Below are 21,526 nucleotides of genomic sequence, written 5' to 3' on the forward strand. Positions count from 1 at the left end.
TAATAAATAGATCAATTCGTAAGGGAAGGAAGAAAAAGGTCATCTCAAAATAATTAAAAATGCTCTTCATTCACTTAATTTTTTCGTGTTATTAAATCGCCAATTTCGAGTTCTTTACTAAGAAAGGAATTCAAAGGTGTTTTCACGGATATTTCAAATGGACAAAAAAAAAAAAAAAAAAAAACTTTTAACCACTTCACAAAATTAACCATTGTTTTGAAAAATATGTCACAGCCATAAAATTCGCGTAAATTTAAATGTCAATCTTAAATAGCAGCTTCACGCCTAAAATATTAATTCTTCATTTTGCATAATGTCCTCGGTCACTGTTAGATGCCGTGATACAAGGAAGCAACTGGGAGTTGCCAACAGCAAGCAGATTTAACAACTACGACAGCTGAATTATTACGCTCGGTAAGCCTATCGTTCTGAACAAAACTTTCAACATGTTTACCACTAAAAAGTATTTTCTACTTACTATTCCGGATTCATCGTAGACATTACTTTTCGAAAACAATATATGCAAATAATATGCTAAGCAAGCGTGAACTTTACACAGCAGAGTTCTATAAATACCAATTAAACCAATTCAAAAACCTTCTAAAAAGAGCAAGATGGCTCCCTCCTCCCTCTTTCACGCAATGCGATCTAGAGGGTGTCTACTGATTGTTCTACATGACGTCATCTACAAGACGTGGCATGACTACAGCGCCAAATTCTATATTTCACAATACGAACTGTACAATGTATTTTTTATATTTTATGGGCATTACGAAGCACTTCGTGGACAGTATAAGGAAAACATTGGATGGACAAAAGTGATAATTGCTCTTTGTATTAATCCAGAAGGATTTTACAGGATCAGTAAGAAACAGCAAGTGCCACAATAGTCATTCAATCATTTATTAGAAAGTATCATTTACGATTAAATGACAAATGGTAAAAAAAAAGTAATTTTTTTACTATCTATCATATATTAACCGCACGCTTATCAGGAACAGGATTGAGAGTGACAAAATAAAATTCACAGGAACTGAAGTGCACATAATATGCTAAGATTTTACATTTGAAACAGTATTAATATTAGTAGTGAGAAATGATGCAAGGCAGCATGCTTTTACAGCATCACCCCAAAAATATATACAGTATAGAAGAACTCTTTATTGCATATGTTGTTGTAGGGTTTTAGGAGATTAATTCTTCTTTTTCTTCTTCTTAAGCGACTAAGACTATATTGATCCGTATATACAGTCTGTAAATAGCCTGTGTTATGCGGTCGATTTTTTGTTTGCTGGACGAAGAACCCGAATTTTTGTGGAAAAACCATGACCTTTACCCTCGAGTGAGACCGACTATCTCAGCCACGTAGTGAAAAAGCTCCATAAAAATTCCTCACGTCATCGACGAGACTCAAACACGAGTCTTTTCCACGTGGTGTGGGGGAAACCGCGATTCTACCAACTGCGCTACATACGTAGTTCAAATATCCAGGAGGGCTCATATATAATATATAAACATATATTTGGAAAATTAAATGCACAGGGCATAATCCTTATGGGTTTTGATAATTAACTATATAGTATCAGTGTAAATACACCATAGTTAACCCATATATTTGAACTACGTATGTAGCGTAGAGGGCATCGTTTTAATTGTATCTCATAATGTGGTTGCCTTCACAACGAGATAGCTACTATTGCATTACTTCAAATAAGGATTATGACCTGTGCATTTAATTTTCCAAATACATTACCACCACACCCTTTTGGCATCTCTCATAATGTGGATATAACTTCGCAACTGTGATGGCTTGTTCTATTACCAGGGTACCTAGCCGCCCACTGATGATGAAGCCACACAGCTTCGAAACGATCATCTGGGTGGTGGTACCGCTGAAAATAAATAACAGTAGTCTTCTCTACTAGAGTAGCGTCATTTATTTGAAGTAATGCAATAGTAGCTATCTGTTGTGAAAGCAACCACATTATGAGATACAATTAAAACGATGCCCTCTACGCTACATACGTAGTTCAAATATAGTATCAGAACTACATACGTAGTTCCGATACTATATAGTTAATAAACATATATATAAACACCCCAGGGGTTCATATCTGTTGAGTATGGGCTTAACGGGGGGGCAACGGCTAAATGGTCAGAAGAACAACATAACATGACACTACACAATGCTAACACACATTACACTTTTTAAACCTCTGGCCTTCAGTGATACACAAACAGAGTACACAACGCGGAGATGGGGGAAACCCCTGGGTCTGTTAGACATCGAATACTTTACACTTTTCACTTTACCCAGGGTCCTGAGCTGGGTGTCATCATTCTCTCTCAGGGTAACGCGGGATTTTTTTTTTTTTTTTTTTGGCTGGTGCAGAATAAGCCTCAGGCTTCCTTGCACCATAGGGATAATAATAATAACATAGTGTAACTCATGCAGCGGCACCATATTTGGCATAATGGTGTATCATAGACTAACGATGAAATGAGGAGACAGCGAGGAACTTCGGATTGGTATAAGGGACATTTATAGGAGTTGTATAAGAATTACCAAAAGTGGTTACATTACAGAAGTCCATACAAAATGCTCGAAAACATAGCCGCTTGACATCAGTACAGCGTTGGAGTTGATCCCCTCCAACGGCTAAACAAACTTAACAGTGATGAACCATGCTGGATATAAGGGTGCCTATAAGATTCTGTGGCAACAAATCCCATTCTTGCAACAGCGCACACCTTAGCTGATCAAGCGACCAAGGAGTTAGTTGTCGACGTGAAATGCGACTCCCAAGGGCATCCTACACATGTTTGATCCGATTTAAGTCTGCTGTTCGTGCTGGCCATGGCAGTAGTTGGATATCTTCAGTTTCAAGATTCCTCCACTACTCGAGAGCTCTATGTGCAATGGCGTTGTTGAACATGAAAAGAGAATCTGGGCCTCTGCATGGTTATGGACGCCTATCAAAAACATGAAGAGAGATAGGACCGTTGATCATTATTCCAACACACACGAGAACACCGCCTCTACTATAAGTGCCCCTTTCTCTGATATTAGAGAAATGGTACCGCATTCCTCGTTTGTCGCAAGGAAACCATTGGCTTCCTTGCGTAGAGTTTACTTGAATTTAGCCTTCATAACACAGTCCAGTTGGAAATGTTTTCACCTGTAGCCACAGCAACAAGAGAAAGCTGATGACAGGACATCGTAGCATTCCGTCTTACTGCTAGAGCCAGATAGCAGTCTGTTCTGGTTGACATAGTCCTCGGGAAGCCTTGGCCATCTCTTCTTGTAATAGTTCCTATCTCCTGAAACTGCATCCATAGTGCCGAGACGACATTGCTTGATACACTGAGTCAATGAACCACCTCTGCCTGCAACTGCCGGGCTTCAAGTCATCCAATGGCCCCAGATATCAAAGAATGATTTAAACGACGATAATTTGCATCCTGAGTACTGAAGATTTAGCTATTCTACTAAGCAATCCAAAAAACGGGAATGAAGTGATGTCGTCGCAACCCGTGTATTTATACGCTGAATAATTTGCATAATTTGCAGCTCTGTAGTTTGCATGTCTATTATATCAAATATTCTCCTTCGGCGACACTGTTCACAAAAAAAATTCATGAAAAACATTTGTTCTGTTAATTTTGTCAAGCAATAACTACGCACCTCATCTGACCTTTTCATATAAATTTCTTCAAACTATCAATTTCCATAACTCCAGATGGGAATTTTTTCAACAATCTATCATGCGCTGCTTCAAAGCAAATTTTCACAATCTGTCTAGCAACTGACCTTTTTCAATTTACACTCAGTAATCACTAAATTATGGCCACCACCACATAAGTATTGGGCTATGCAGCATAGCTCGCAGTGTAAAAACCGAAACAATTTCGTATGCTAGAGCAATGGTAATTGCATCTGGTTTTGCAAGTCAATATGATAAAGTAGCAGTTATGGGACGTTGTAAAACTATTACCATTATATTAGGGTCACCCCGAATTCAACTACCCATGTGTATTGCGTGTGTTCGCTGGTCGATTTGTCTCTTTTGCTAGACGAAAAACTCCAGTTTCTGGTGTAAAACCTTGCTATCTACACACTTGAGTCCGACTAATTCAATAACTGAGTGAAAAAAGCCCATAAAAGTTCCCCACGTCATCACTCAGCTTAGGGGAAGACGGTGACGAAACCACTGTGCTTCGACCATGGAACACAGCAAATTATTATATTAGGGTTACTGATAATTGATTATATAAACCCGTATTTGTGCATGTAAATTGGACTTGCCATTTACACCTGAGACTGACTAACTCAGCCACGAAGTGAAAAAAGCCCATAAAAGTACTATGCTCATTAACGGGATTCGAACTGGACCTTTTCCACCCTGTATGGGAAGGACGGTGACGATGCCACTGTGTTACTCGGGCAGACTACCACTGCTGGGTAAAATCAAATCAAATTATTATATTTGGATTACCAATACTGATTACATAAACCCGTATTTATGTCTGTAAATTTCATGTGTTCTATGATCGATTTGCCTGTTTTGCGAGAGAAGATGATTTTGAAATGTCTTCCAAGAACTAAATTCAAATTATGACTTCCACAAGGCATATACTGTGCTTTGGAATTCTTTTGCAGGATAAGTGCTTGTTGCACGCCTTTATATAAACCTCTCATATGAGCTCCGTTATCGTACCCCTGTCCTCGACAGTTCCCTAAATCTAATTCCTCCTTTTCTAATATACTTTCAGTTTTGGCTGACAGCCCTTTCCCTGTCGAGTCTTTTACTGTTTCAAAACAAATAAGTCGTTCTCGTATACTCACATCACTTTCAGAGTTATGTACATTAACATATCTTAAAATAACAGATAATTGTTCTTGATGGCTTACGTCTGGAGTGCAATCTAATAAAATTGTGAAATACTTAGCTTTCTTAACTGTATTTATTATTTCCTTTCTAACTTTTTTAGCCAAAGCAGAAATCAGGTCATCTTGTATTCTATGAGATAAATCGGAACGCGATTACATAAACCCGTATTTATCTCTGTAAATTGCATGTGTTCTATGATCGATTGCCTGTTTTGCGAGAGAAGATGATTTTGATATGTCTCCAAGAACTAAATTCAAATTATGACTTCCGCAGGGCATATACTGTGCTGATTCTACGCACCGATCCAAATGTTGTTTCATGATTGGGTCAAATCTTGCAAGTAATTCTATGAGACCTAAGAAATTACCGTTGTGCTGTTTATATAAAGCATCGCTACTGCCCCTGAACGCCAAATTATGCTCTGATAAATATAAAATTGCAGCCACTATTCGTTCACAAACATTTTAAACGCTGTTTTTCCTAAGAAAAGTGGTTACTGGGGCCATCTGTCCGGGTTCGAATCCCGTCGACGACGCGAGGAACTTTAATGGGCTCTTTTCACTCCGTAGCTGAGTTAGTTGGTCTCAGGCGTAGCTAGCAAGGCTTTTTCCCCAGAACCTGGGATTTTCGTCCAGCAAAATGGACAAATCGACCATAGAACACACGCAATTAACAGACATAAGACACCCAGCACGGCAGATGAATTTAATTATTCGAGTGGCCTAAATCTAATAGTTTGGTTACTGGGCCGATAGTTGGATGTCCAGCTACGACCCTGAGACCAAGGTTTGATTTGATTTGGAATTTTATGGCGCAAAAACAGCAAGGTTATAGTGCGCCATGAAAAGGTGAAAATTCAAGTAACATAAGAGACCAAGGTAGAATCATCCGATCGGTAGATAAAAATGTCACCACGGTCTTAGAAGTCTTGGGCAACAAACTCCAACGTCAAAATCATGCTGCGTGAGAATGAGGCAAAGACCACCTCAAAAATGGAAGGATGGCAGGATCCCTCACCATGACAATGCGCCCAGTCACATGGCGATGGCAGTTCAGCAGTTATTGGCTGCAAAAAAAAAAAAAAAAAAAAAAAAAAATCACGGTCATGCAGCAGAGTTTCGTCTTCGTTTCATTACCATAGATGAGAGATTGTCGAGGACCCACGCTGCACATGCGGGAAGGCAGATACCTGGTACCGCATTATGTTTGACTGTACCCATACCCATTATGAAGACATTCGCTGCCGGTTAATGACAATAATCACTTACTTCCGCGGAATCTGGAATCACATCTCCTCGACTCACCAGAAGAGTACATGGCTTTTACTAAGTACACACAGGAGCTTTTTGCCCAACGCAGGACATTAATTGCCATCCACAGAGAGCACTAGCATGGACCCTACTGATGCATGGCATGGAATTGAATATATGACTAAACTGATCGGAAATGGACAAACTAAATAGACGAACTGCCCTGATATAAATGACCAACAAAATAAATACTTCTAATGAGAGGCAGCTGAAAGATGAAAAAACCCGACTTGATAACCCTGGACTTGAAACTGTACTTTGAAAATAACACTTATTGGACAGCATATCCTTGGGATCCATTGGGGACCGACATGTACTACTATCAAATTACCGAAACAATGGCAGTGAAATCAAACTGTTAGCTGACGGACACTGGCATGGACCTTTTAGATGCACGCCATGGAACTGACTATACTCTATAAACTGATCAGAAGCTGACAAACCACTTGGACGAAATGACCTAGCATAACTGCTCAACAAAATAATGATTTCAATGGGAGACACAGGGAATTGAAACCACTGGATTTGACAACCTAGTACTTAAAATTGCATCCTGAGAATAACAACACCTAAACAACTAAACTAAACCTAAGTTTAGATTAGGCCACAACTAAACCTAAATAATGTCTAATATCATACAGTGGAACTGCAGAGGACTAAGAGATTTACTAATTCAATTCAATTTAATTCAATCCAATAGGAGTATGTCTTCAGGAAAATTTCTTATCATTACAAGCTACACCAAACTTTACAAATTACACATGCCATGCATATGATGTATAGAAAAGACAGGATCTGAGAGTCTTACGCCCGCAGAGGAATAACTGTGCTTGTGAAATCAAATATACCCTCCAGGCCCACTCAGTTAAAAATTAGTCTGGAAGCCATGCAGCACGTATTTCAATCAGTATATCAATAACCTTAGCTCCTATATATATTCCATCTTCTCAATCATTTTCCAATACAGAACCTGATAATTTTATTGCAACTCCCATCATCAGGTCCTTGAGGTTGTCACAGACATTCTCTCAGATATGCCAGACAAGCTGTACTTGCTACCTGGGAGTCTAAAACGCTGATGGAACTGATATTCGGGTAAAACTCAAGTCAAGCGGACCCAATTTCGGCGAAGTCCGGAAGGTCTCTGACAGCCAAATCCTCTGCTTGCACCTTTACGATGGTGCGACGGTTATTCATCCCGGTATACCCTCAATGCACAAGTACATGGTGGGTGACCATCCAGGTGTGAACCAACGTAAGCAGGGGTCGAGGTGTGGCGCCCATGCCACATGGAGGGACGCCGGCCCTTTATGTTACCAGGCAGTACTAGGTGGTAGATGACTCTCATCAACCGGTGCAATACCACCACTTTGCTTATTGTAGGCTTGAAGTGGTGGAACCCATGTTTAGTCTCTAGAGCTAAGTTCCGGTCAACCCCTCCCAATCTCTTCCATCGTGCAGTATGATTGATGACTTTTGAGGTTAGGATGAACATCGTGGCGAGATCCAATATTCCTTACATTTCGAGGGTACAGCTCTAAAACGGTGTTCGCAGGCCGGCCACTAGTTAGTACACTGTACTGAACCTATTGGTAACTCTCTAGGAGGCTTCCGGATCAGCTAGTGTATAATCTTGCTACCTCTACTCTGCCAGATAGTGACTGGAGGGAGTCCGAGTAGTGTGTATGCGAGGAGCATTGTCGAGGCCACGTTATGTCAAGGATCTGGGTATATTCTTACCACATGTATGCCATATCCAAAAATTTCATTACTTCATACAGCATGTCCCACCCACTTTTTCATACTATTGAATACACCATGAATTGTCAAACTAATACAGCAAGCTTATCTGCGAAAATATCTAAACCTCCCAAGCACTTCCTAATTCATTTCACAAATATACGTGGTCTCAATTCTAATCTCAACGATGTCCATTTCCACTTGCAGTCTGCCAAACCCCGTGTACTTTTTCTGACAGAATCTCAGTTATCGGTTGATTCAACTACTGCTCATCTCAGATGCCCAAATTATTCGCTGTATGATTCCTTTCGCCTCAAAGGTGGTACTTGTGCATATGTCCATTCTATATTCCCTGTCAGAGACTTGGCAATTTGGAATCTCCTCTCTTTGATCTTCTCTGGCTTAAAATCTCTCTACCTCATTGTGTCAAATTCATCTGTTGTCTCTACCGTTCTCCCAACTCCAATAATCGCTTGGAGCTCTTTGACTTCCTCTCTTTGCAACCTGACTTTCTCCAGTCCAACTTTCCTAACAGTGAGGTAATTTTCCTTGGTGATTTTAATGTTCACAACCCCAGCTGGCTTCCGTTTTCTAGTCACACTTACCCAGCTGGTCGAGATGCTGAGGATTTTGCAATTACTAATGACCTTGCACAGATTGTTCATTTACCTACAAGAATACCGGACAATCCTAATCATACAGCCAATACGCTTGATCGTTTTCTCACAAACAACCCTTCTAAGTACACGGTCGAAGTGAGAGGTCCTTTAGGCACTTCAGATCACAACTTGGTGATTGTCTCTTCTCCAACAGAACCTTTATCTCATGGCTATTCCCAACCTAGTGTTGTTTGGCATTACAAGAATCCAAAATGGGATGACCTGCAAGACTTCTTTTCTTCTTTTCCTTGGTCGGATTACTGTTTCAAAAGTTCTGATGTCAACGTTTGCTCAGATCATGTCAATGAAATTATTCTTGTAGAAATGGAATCCTTTATCCCACACTCCACTTTAAAATCTCGTCCTTTATCTAAACCTTGGTTTTCCAATAAATGTGCTAAGGCTGCTCAAGAGAAGAATGTTGCATATCGTAATTGGCTTGTTTCTAATTCTTCAGTTTCATTTTCTGCATACACGAAAGTTCGCAACAATTGTAAAGCAGTTATTAAGCAGTCCAAAGTAGAGTTTGAACAGGCTAAGAGTAGAAAACTCGCTTCTTGCCCTAATGGTAGCCAAGCATTCTGGTCTCTTGCCAAAGCTATTGGCCGCAACTTTTGCCCATCTCTGCTCCCACCTCTGTCCAAACCAGATGGTTCTGTTGTCACTTCAGCCAAGGATAAAGCTGACCTGCTAGCATCCCATTTTTCTTTCAACTCATGCATTAACGATCTTGGTTAAACACCTCCCACTATTCCCAACACGCGCCATTCAATGCCTCCTGTGGTCTTCCGTCAAAAGGATGTCAGGATTTTGACGAATCTTGACGCTAAGAAAGCTCCAGGTCCCGATGGTATTTCTCCACTTGTTCTCAAAACCTGTGCTCCTGAACTTACTCTTATTCTTTGCCGCTTTTTTCACTTTCTTATTCCAAAGGTGTTTTTCCTTCTGCTTGGAAATTTGCTCATATCCAGCCAGTTCCTAAAAAAAGTGACAAATCTCTCCTATCCAATTATCGTCCCATTGCAATTACTTCTAATCTTTCTGAAGTAATGGAGAAATCAATTAACCGACAACTCTTAAATCTGATCAACGATTGCCAGTGTGGATTCCGTCAGTTTCGATCTACTGATGATATTCTGGCTTATGTTACGCAATTATGGACTAATTCAATGCAAAGGTTCGGTGAAACACAAGTAGTTGCTCTTGACATCTCAAAGGCTTTCGATCGTATTTCGCATAAAGGTCTTCTAAACAAGCTTCCATCTTATGGTTTGCCAACTGTTTTTAGTAATTGGTTATCCAGTTTTCTCTCTGATCGCTCACTGAGGGTGAGCGATCAGAGAGAAAACTGGTTCCACCGTCTCCACTAATGCCGGTGGCCCCCAAGGTTCAGTTCTTTCCCCAACTCTTTTCCTCTTGTATATTAATGACCTTCTTCCATTGATTGGAAATCCTATCCATAGTTTTGCCGATGATAACACATTGCATTCCACTTTCCATTTTGAGAAACCTTGTCCTGCTCAATCAGCTTCGATTTCTCGAAAATCTGTTACCAATTCCTTAAATGCCGATCTTCAGGTAATTCTCCAGTGGGGCAAAGAAAACTTAGTTGATTTCAACCCTTCTAAAACTCAGTCTTATCTTATATCTCGCAAAAAGGATTCTTCTGCTCGTATGCTTATCTTTAGTGACACTCCGATTTCTAGGCAAAATGATATATCTCTTTTGGGGATTACCCTGACTTCTAATCTCTCTCTTGGCACAAGCACATTACAAATATTGCTTCCTCTACATCTAAAAAACTTGGTTTTCTCTTTCGCTCTCGTCGTTACTTTTCTTCCAAACAGCTGCTCACTCTGTATAAATCGGAAATCCACCCAGCCATGGAATATCGTTCCCACATTTGGGGCGGTGTCCTCAAAACCTCTTTCAGGCTTCTTGATTCCATTCAGAAGAGGGCAGTTAGGTTAATTAATGACTCATCTCTAACGGAGTCGCTGCACTCGCTGTCTCATAGACGTACTGTTTCTGCTGAATGCCTCTTCTACAGATACTTCCATGGGCACAGTTCTTCTGAATTAGCTTCTATAATTCCTGCTCACTCTTTCAAAACAGTCCGAACACGTGCCGCCATCAGCCAACATCCATTTACTGTCCAACTTCAAACTCACAGAACCAACTTTTCATCTTCCTCGTTTAATCATTCAACTGCCGTTTCCTGGAACAACCTTCCTTCATACGTATTTCCTGAAAATTACGGTCTACAGAAGTTCAAGTCCAATGTCAACAAATACCTTCTTTCGTCTTCTCAACCTCCAACCCAAGCACAGTACTATAGGTTCTAACATATCTCGTGTTTGGGGTTTACATAAAAAAAAAAAAAACCTACTGGATGGATCAATAACCTCGGGACTACTGAGAATTGACATATACTGACTTGAAATTGAGAGTGAAATCAAACTGTTCGGTGACGACCTTACCTTTGTTGACCAGGAGCGATCGTACAAGACTGGATGAGTGGTACTTCGATCTGGAGCCAGCACAGCCACTGGAGATGCACCATGGCTGTCCTTGAGAAATGGAAACTTTGACCATCAACTCCAAACTGTGACTTAGTCCTATTAGAGGCAATTAAACTGAACCTGACCTCTCCAGACAATGGGCATTGATAAGGCAAGGAAGACCGAAGAAACACCTGGAGGAGGCAAAATAACACTAAATGCCAGCCTCTGAATGTACTTCTTGTCTGGGATAATAGATCCATTTCCTGACAGTGACTGTTGACATTGGCGAACTGAACGGGGACCTCTAGACCAGTTCACTTTTAATCCTCATCCCTTGGGCAGGGGGACGTTTTCCATCCCCTCCCTGCTTCCCTCTTTTTTTTCACTCCGTGGCTGAGTTAGTCGGTCTTAGGCGTAGATAGCAAGGTTCCCCCCTCCCCAGAAACTGGGGTTTTTCGTTCAGCAAAACAGTTTTTCGTTCAGACAAATCGACCATAGAAAACACGCATTTAACAGATATAAGACACACAGCATGGCCGATGAATTTACTTAGCATTAGCATTAGCATTAGTAGAGGCATTTGATGCAAGAAAGCAAGCTTATGCAACATCAGCCAAAAAAAAAAAAAAAACACTTCCACTTCACCCCTCTGTTCGTTCAAAATACCTGTCCAGCTGAGCCTTAAACTTATTAAGGCTATCAACTTCCAAAGGAAAATTTCCGCACATCTGTCCTACATCTGTCTTTCCTCAATTTGAATTTATGCCCTCTCAGGTGATTATTCTGAGCGAGAGGAAACATCCCATCAGCATTGAGCATGCTCAAACCATTCAAGGCTTTATACACCTCTATCAGATCACCTCGCTGGTGCCTAGTCTCCAGACACTGTAATTTGCAAAACTTAAGCCTTTCTTCGTAAGAGCACCCCTTTGTTCCATTCACTAATCTTGTTGCCCTTCTCTGTACTCGTTCCAGCAGCTCTACATCCTTCTTGAAATAAGGCCTCCAGACCTGTATACAGTACTCTAGGTGTGGCTTGACCATTGCCTTATACAAGAGAATAATCACCTCCTTATCCCTGCTAGAAAAATTCCTATACATCATTAACAATACACCATGAGCTACTCTTGCAGCCCGTCTGCACTGCTCAGAGAACTTCATATCTGCCTAAACAACCACCCCCAGGTCCCTTTCATTCTCTACCACTGTCAGTGTAGTACCACAGAGTTGATACGTTGCTCTGGGGTAGCTGTTTCCCATGTGTAGTACTTTACATTTGTCAATGTTAAACTTCATTTGCCACCTCTCAGCCCATCTGCTCAACCTTTCCAGATCCTGTTGCAGCCGCATAGTGTCAGTAGTGTCCTTGACAACCCTGCCTACCTTTGTATAGTCTGCAAACTTCGACATTAAGGTTGATATACCATCATCAATATCATTTATGAATACAGAAAACAATAATGGACCCAACACTGAGCCCTGAGGGACTCCACTAATAACATTAGTCCACGACGAGCAGTGTCCATTGATTACCACTCTCTGTCTTCTCTACCCCCACCCACCCTTTTATCCACAACAGCAATTTGCCTCCAATGTCACACTGCTCCAATTTGTGCAGCAGTCTTCCATGTGCAACAGTATCAAAAGCCTTTCTAAGATCCAAGTATATAATATCAAAGTTATTCCCTGCATCCAGTTCCTTTGTGACTGCATCATAGTATCCAATCAAATTGGTCAGGCAAGACTTCCCCTTAACAAAACCATGCTGTGTCCGAGCTATAACTGAAGTCTTGTCTAAATGATCCTGCAGTGCTTCTTTAACTAGTGCCTCCATTAATTTTCCTGGAACAGAAGTTAAACTCACAGGTCTATAATTACTTGTGTCAGCCTTTGATCCTCCTTTGTGAATTGGGGTCACATCTGCACATCTCCAGTCTGTGGGTACCTCCCCTGAGTCCAAGGAAGCTCTCATAATTATGGCTAAGGGTTTGCTTACTTCCTCTGCTGCCTCCTTTAATATAACTGGATAGATCCCATCCACTCCGGGTGCCTTTCTTGTGTTTATCTTCAACAATTTTTCCTCCACTTTACTCTCAGTTATTACAAGATTCTCTAGCTTACTGCTAGAGTTGAATACACCTCTGGCTTTCCCCTCGCTAAATAACTCCTCATGTGTGAATGTCGATGCAAAATATTCATTTAGTTTGTTAGCCACCTGAGCAAGATCATCAACAGTTGACCCATCGATATCAAGTGGACCAATCTGATTCATCCCCTTCCTTCTATAGTTTACATAAGTAAAGAACTCTTTGCTGTTTTTCTTTGCATCCCTTGCCAAAGATTTCTCATAATCTGCCTTTGCCTGCCTAACCTCCTTTGTAACTTGGTTACAGATCAACTTGTATCTATCATAGGCTTCTGTGTCATGTGTTAATTTGTATGTATCCCATGCATGTTTCTTCTCTGCCATATGCCTCATCAGTTCATCTGACATCCATTTAGGCCTAAACCTTGAACAATATTTCTTAGTTGGTATGTAAAGCCTAGTAGCTTCCAAGATAAGTTCTTTGAATGCTTCCCATTTTGCATTTGGTGTTGGTAACATCATCAGTTGGTCCCACTGTATAGAATTTAAATACTCTCTCAGTCCATCGTAGTCGCCTTTACGAAAGCAATAACCCTTCCCTTTACACCTAATGGTAGTTATCTCTTTGAGTAAATCCCACTTCAGCACACTGTGATCCCAAATAAGTGACTGTGATCAGCACAGCCACTTATTTGGGTGGCCTAAATATAATAGTTCCCTGTTTTCTTCTGGTGGGGCTTGTCCCCACTAACCAGTTTGGGGTTGTCTTCCCTATCATCCCCATGTTTCTACCTTCCCCCTCCTTCAGACTCTACTCCTACTCTTTTTTTTTTTTTACTTTATTTATTTATTTTTTTTTTTTTTTTTTAGTCCCTTGCCACTGAAATCTTCGGAAATTAGGTGATAGGGCCTGCCAGATTACTTAAGCGATCCTTCAACTTCCTGACCTGTCACCACGGGGCTAAGTGTGGGCAACGGGTCCCACTAGGGTCCCAACGGCTAAATGACCAGAAGAACAACATAACACGACACTACGCAACGCTAACGCACACATCACACTTTTTAAACCTGTGGCCTTCACAGAGTTCTGAGATATACAAACAGAATACACAACGCGGGTACCCCTGGGGCCGTTAGACTACGAACACTTTATACTTTTACCGTAAATGACATCAAAGAAAACGCCGAAGCGGTCCTAGATGCGATAAAAAAAAACCGATTTTAAAGAATGTTAAAAAGCTTGGGCGATTGAGGAAGGCTTACTAACTTAATCATCTACTTTGAAGATGATTAAGTTAGCAAGCCCAACTATTCACTCAGTAAACTTTTATGGTAAAATTACGGGAACTTTTTTAATGTATCTCGTAAAAGTCTTGGCAGAGGTCTCTGTGTCAAGGCTTTTCTCGCCATTCCTTAGATCAGTGATTAGTTCAAACAAAGACATAATTTTCGAGTAAAATATTTGAAAGTTTCTAAGTGAGATCTTTGTTGCTGCATAATTGCTACCCACAGTTACACTTATGGTTATCATGGCAGATGCGGCTGGTAGACTACAAAACAAATGTGTCTTCAAATAAAAAATAATAATAAAAAAAACCTTTTATAATATAAACTAATTATGGGCGGCCGCGTGTCCGTATATTTTCTCCATGGTGTCGCTAGTGACACAGGTGTCACTGGTTCGTCATCTCTCTCTGCCTTAGATGTTTTTGGTAAATATCCCGTATATATCACAATTACATTGAATGATAAAGCCAGAAATGTTGAAAAGGTAGATCTAGGGCTAGTAGTTCCTCAGTTTAATATATACGGGATACGCCCTATTAAAATATGAGTATGACGTTATCATCTTTTAAAGGATCCAAGTCTTACCAATGCTTCAAACTAAGACGTGTCTATAACACGGGTAGCTAAATTTCTTATATAGGATACTGTACTGTCATCCCTTTTCTTGTGGCAATCTTCCAGCGGGAGAACTGGCAACTACCCACGACGCCGTGTGCTTAATTTAATGCAAAAAAAGTTTTCATATCATGCTAGTGTCTTAATGTGCATCACCTCAGCCATTCATTGCACTGCCTAGTCTCTCAACTGGAACATGACTGTGTCATTAGGGGGGGCCAGCTTTAGTTATTCAATACACTTTTTTTAGAATAATGAATTTATTTAGAGTTACATTTTAAAAAACAGGCTTTAACCATTGATTTGTTATGTTTGATGCATTATTCTAAATTTGCCAAGTCTTTGTCACTTCATTTATCATTCTCTTTTCTTACTAATGAGAGTGATAATTTTTATATCCAGATATAGCGCAGATGAATAGTTCTCAGTACAAGTATACGTGTCAGTTGGCTAATATTAAATTTGTGTCAACACATCCAACGAATTAAAATCGAGTCAAATGGCTCTCAGTGTATGTCTATTTTATCACCTTGTGAGCATCCTTGGGCATTTTTTAACCGGAACATTAATTCGAGCGATATTGCCCACTGTCTTTTGAGAACAACATGAACGGTCTTCTTCAACCATGCTTATTCTGCCACTTTTTGAATCTTTCCCACTCGTACACCTTTCTTTGCATAATAGTTTTCTCCGTACTGACCAATATTTGATGTTCACAGGAGCGCGTTCTGATATGTTATCAGTATTTGAAATATATTCGCAGTTTTAAAACTGAATGGTACCAAAGGAAAAGTTGGCTTTGTGGTTGTGAAGTTAAAAATGCATTGTTTTGTTTTCCATGTTTACTGATCGGAGGTGAATTAACGTGGACAAAAAGTGGCTTTACAAACATAAACAGAATGAAGGAAAAAACTCTAAAACATGCGAGTTCGAAGAAACATATTGATAATGTGATTTCACTATCGTTTTTAGGAAGCATAAATATTAAAGAACAGCTTAGTGAGGCCTACAGACTTTCGATCTGCAAACATAACAGAAAAATTACCAAGGATCGTGAGGTATTAACTAAAATAAGAGACTGCATTAAATTTTGTGGACAGTTTGAAATTTCTTTACGTGGACATGATGAAAAAGACGATTCTGAAAATCCAGGAGTATTCAGAGGATTAAAAAATTTCGCCTGTACCTTAGATTCCAATTTAAAGAACCATTTAGAAAGTAATGCAGCATTTAAAGGCATTTCAAAAACTATTCAGAATGATATTCTTGACTGTTTGCTGCAAATACGCCGGGATGATATAAAAAGAGGAATTAAAGAAGCTTCATTCGTAGCTGTCATGGCTTATGACACAACAAATGTTTCAGAACATATACAGGTAATGGTTCTGAGATATTAACTGAATGGAGACATTTTTGGGCGTGTTTGGGGTTGTTTCACTCCTGAAAACCAAACGGCAGACGAAATGCATTCTAGATCAGTTAGACATAATCCTCGAAAGAAATACTGTACTCAAAAACTGGTTGCTCAGACATTTGATGGCGCATGTGTGATGAAAGACAAGAAAGGGGGAGTTCAGGTTAAATAAAAGAAGTGTATTAAAAAAAATGCACATTTTATTCACTGCTATGCACACCAACTGAATTTGATGATGAGAAATGCGGCAAGTAGTACCCGAGATTCAAGAATATTCTTTTCAAACCTTATGTCGATACTAACATTTTTCTCGAGATCACCACAGTTTCTCTCTGTTCTCAGGAAGCATATGGACAGCCGTGTTGCCCGACCTTCCCCTACAAGATGGAACTTCAATATATGCACAGTGAACATCGTTTATGAAAATTTTGAATCCTTAAAAAAGTGCATGGAGGAACTGCAAGCGACAGCAAATGCAGATAAGACGATTTCAGAAGCAACTGGAATTTTGCACATCTTGAGTAACGAAAAATTCGAGTTCTGGTTAGAACTTTTCCATTAGATAATGCCTCATGTGGAAGTTATTTATAATGAAATGCAATCTCGAGAAATTGAGGCAGTTAAAATACATGAATATCTAGGAAACTTTAAGAATGCCATTCTAAAAATCAAGAATGCAATGTACTGTGAAAATCCTTCGAAACACTCATGATTGAAGCGAAGGAAGTATGCGACTATATAAATGTTGACATAGATCAGAGATATTCTTTTACAAAGCAATTAATTGCTGCTAAATTGTTTAACAAGGAGAACTTTGTTATTTTTCGTACGAAATGCCCATGGAAGAGGTACGGGAGACTACTGCGGCATATCCAACGATTGAAAGAGAAAAACTTCTTACGGAATTACAAGTTTTCTATAGCAAACATGATCTACACAATTATTACAAATTAACTTTCTTGTTGAAATTTATCTCAGAAAATAATCTAGCTGAAGTTCTTCATGAACTTACAAAACTCATAAAAAGTTATTTTGACCGTTCCGATGACTACTTCAGAGCCCGAACGCTGCCATTCGACATTAAAAAGAATAAAAATATTTTTAAAAAGCACTATGAATCAGGAAAGGCTAAATGCTCGAGCAATGCTTTCAATTGAGAAAAGCTTGGTCAACAGTGCATCAAACTTGAATGAAAAAGTTATTAATTTTATTAATAATAATTACATATTGGTTACCGAAAGTATTGTTCTGTGATGACTCAAGTAGGATATATGATTTTTACATTGAAGAGTTCACAACTAAATACACCATCTATATTTGTTCCATTACGTGTAGTATTTATCGAAAGATCTGATAACATGTCAAAGTTGAAGAATGTTTTCATAAATTTGCAAAACTCTTTTCCAGCCTCAGAGTTTAATTGTAAAGAAAAAAATTACATTCAATCTGAAAACACAAGGTGACTTGAAACCAGATGCGTTTTCGAATTAACGCATTTCCCAGTTTCCGAAAGTTTTTTGTATCTTAAAACCTTAATATTTCTGTTTTTAAATTCCTTAGCTTTCCAACGATATGCTATACGTCCACATTACCCCGTTTATTGCGTGAAAAAATTTCCTTGATCGCATGTTCATATTTTCCACTATCCTGGAAAAACTACTGCAATTTTTAGAGGTTTGAAAGGTTTCCCCTAGTACAGAGCAAAGATGAAGCTCCGTGCAAAATTTCATTAAATTTAGTCTAATAGAAGATAAATTATTTTTGCCATCGTGCTCGTATGATTGCAACAATACAAGTTACAATAATTCGCTTTTGGCGAAAGCTGAAGATGACGTCACTTCCATCATCTTTTCGCATGACGGTTTTTCGTTACAAAATTTTTGGAATAACGCCAGTAAAAATTTTTAGTGTCAATATATAACACTTTGTGCTCAGCCCCACTTTCCGGTGATTTTTGCAACTAAATAGTATTTATTCCACAAAAAATCCCATAATTTGTAGAGTGAGTAGTATTGTAAAAACCAAATTCCTCTGTGACCAAAAAGCACTCGCGTAATAGATTTTAAAATTTTTTTAGCTGATTTTTCAACCAGCTAGTATATTATAAATAGAAACAAATAACCTTTAACAAATGCATGTTCTTAAAAATCCCTTAACTGTTCCACGATGTATAACATGGCTTGGTTCCGGTGTCCAGTTTATACCCGAGTGTAACGTCTAGATCAGAGAAGTTCACAATTAATCATTTTAACAATAAATACAATCGTTAATTGATTGTATATCGTTAATATAGGCAATCGTGAATCGTTATTTAGCAGTCCAAAATTTGTAAAAATAACTTTTAACAAATTAAGTTTAAAGTTATATAATCTTAGTAACAATCAATAAAAAAATAACTATATTTACTTTTCACTTCAATTAATCATAGAAAAAGGAAAAAATCAATTAATTTTAAATAAAACAGAATGCGTATGAAATGTAACGACATTGGTACGTAGCTAACTTGTAATGGAAATATGTTATCGGATGTTTATACATTACTTAATAAGAAAAAGTTCAATCAATATCACATTTTCAGGGTATGTTTCTTCGGTCCTTGGAAAATTTTTAAGATCAATCACAGCCCCCCCATCCCAACCACAGATATCAATTCTTAAAAAGGAAAGTACTGTATATTTCGCGTATTACTATTGAACGAAAAGCTGAATCGAGACCGAATTTTCAACCTATGTTCTGTTGGTTCTTAGATTTTAGGTCCAGTTACGATTTCACAGCCTAATTTACCCTCCCCCCCACCTGCAAAAATCGGCATAAATGAAAGTATGTAAATTAAATCGAGTCAACCAAATTTTCAACAGATATTCTGTTCGTCCCTGGGACGATTCTAAGTTCAATTCCGATTTCATAGCATTCCCTACCCAGTTTCCTCTACAGAAATATTGCTATAAATTTCAGAGCCTATTTAGAATTGAGTATTTTAGAGTCTTTGTAGCAAATTTACATATAGATGGGTTGACTTACTTTGCTGTTAATCAGGCGCGTTAGCAAATAGTAATAATCTATTACTATTTGCTAAAGCGCCTAAAATGTAATGCACTGCATAAATTAACTAATTTGTTTAGTTTTGTTTTACACCACCCCCTCTCAGGAGCGGTGTAAAAATCAACACGATCATTTCATTATCTTTATTATTTTAAATTTATTTGATTTTATTTTGGAATTAAACAGTTGGAATCCATATTGCCCGCTAGAAAAGATCTTGATCCTAGGGGTTTATTAATGATGATTAATGGAGGTGTCAGCAAAATACAGTGGGGTGTTGATTATGCAAACTAATTGGAGAACTCGGATAATCTTTTTGCTCGTTTACTTTCTTATTTAAAAATCGAACTGAAACGCGATTTCAACCTGTCCATTATCTTTTAAGGGGAAGTTACGTTTGTGTAACCCACTTTTTTGTTTTACCTCATACTTTTCAAGAACTACAATACCACTCTGGGTTATGGGTGGGTTTTTTTTTTTTTTTTTAAGTGTTCCCATACGGGAATTAAGCCCAAACTGTTCCTCCAAATGACAGTTTGGGCGCTTATGCTTACTTCAGAAATGTCGTTTCTAAAATTAAAAACGTCGAACAATTGGAAACAACGTGTGTCAAATAACTTGAAAATGTGTACTAATTAGCTTCCTGATACAGTACTGTATAACCTGGGTTGTTTGACTACAGTAGAACCTCAAAAACCTGGACTCAGCGCATGCCGGATTTTTGATATTCAGGGATAATTCATTATTTTTATTAGATAATATGGTAAATGTAATCTCTGCAGAACAATGATTACCATTATTATCCTAAAATGTTGAGCTGGATTGATCCAGTGGATAACATACTTGCCTACAATATAAAGGTCATGGGCTCGAATGCTGCCTGGATGTTATGACTCTTAATATGAAATTTAAATGGTGCGATATGACTTTAGAAATTGAATCTCGCTTTAAAAACTAAATACTGTACATACTACAGGTCAATTAAATACTACACTGTTAAATAGTATTTAACGACTCTTAACACAAAATGCCTGATTTTATAGTTACAAATGCACAATAACAACCCCACGTGGATAGCCCAGTTGGTAAAATCGCCGTTCTTTCCATAGTGGTTGGAAAGATGTGAATTCGAATTCCCTCGATGACGTGAAGAATTTTTATGGGCCTTTTTCACAACGTGGCTGAATTAGTCTGTCTCAGGTGAGGGTAGCATGGTTTTTGATCCTGAAAACTAACGTTTTTCGTCTAGAAAACAGAAAATCGATCAAAGAACACTCGATTTACAGATAGTATACATGGAGCAATATGGCTTTAGTCGCTACTGCTCCTAAAACCCTACTAAAATGACAATGAAATAAAGGGAAATCGTTGTTTGGAAATTATTAATGCATAAATCCTGCTCCCGTGGCGCTTTTTTTAAAATCCAGCTAACCTATTTCCCTTCTGTATGGTCGACTACACTAGGAAAAATATTCAAAAAGTGCCGGATTTTTAAAATTCTATTGTATTTTTGTTGTAATTTCATTATCTTTTCACCGTTACTCTATCACTTTGAGTTAACTTTTCATTACATCTGTTAGAAGGATATATTACTCGAACTGATATGGTTCTGGAAATTATTGTAGTTATCACAAATTTAAACGTTTTGGCATGTTCATGACTCAGTTAATGAATAATTCATGTATGTTATTTCGTTATTAGTGCTTTCTCTTTTCTTTTAATTTGGATTTAGCTTTCGCAAGTTCATACAGTCTCTAGAACGCAATTATTTTGTGTTTATCTTCTTGTTTAATTACAGTATACATCAATGACGAACTCGGGAAGGGGAAGTACGATGAAAACAATTTTGAAAATATATTTTCCATACTTGAGCACAAAAAAATGCCTAGTCCTAATGGGAAATGTTACAACTTTGTGGTGCTCAAATTTTGGTAGACCAACTGTCCATTCATACTCGTCTCTACATAATTTTCGTCC

At 38.6% G+C, this 21,526-nt stretch overlaps 1 protein-coding gene across 1 annotated transcript in view; it reads right to left on the reverse strand.

Moving 5' to 3' along the window:
- Rab1 (RAS oncogene family member Rab1) overlaps positions 1-655 on the reverse strand; it is a 79,855-nt gene extending 79,200 nt beyond the window's left edge. Inside the window, exon 1 of the mRNA XM_090369602.1 lies at positions 479-655. Coding sequence (XP_090225728.1) covers positions 479-501 — 23 coding nt within the window. The 5' untranslated portion in view covers positions 502-655. The remainder of the gene's footprint in view (positions 1-478) is intronic.
- Between the last annotated feature and the right edge of the window lie 20,871 nt (positions 656-21,526).

Source organism: Mastigoproctus giganteus, chromosome 3 (assembly GCF_048544385.1).
Source record: "Mastigoproctus giganteus isolate SK-2022 chromosome 3, ASM4854438v1, whole genome shotgun sequence".
NCBI lineage: Eukaryota > Metazoa > Arthropoda > Arachnida > Uropygi > Thelyphonidae > Mastigoproctus > Mastigoproctus giganteus.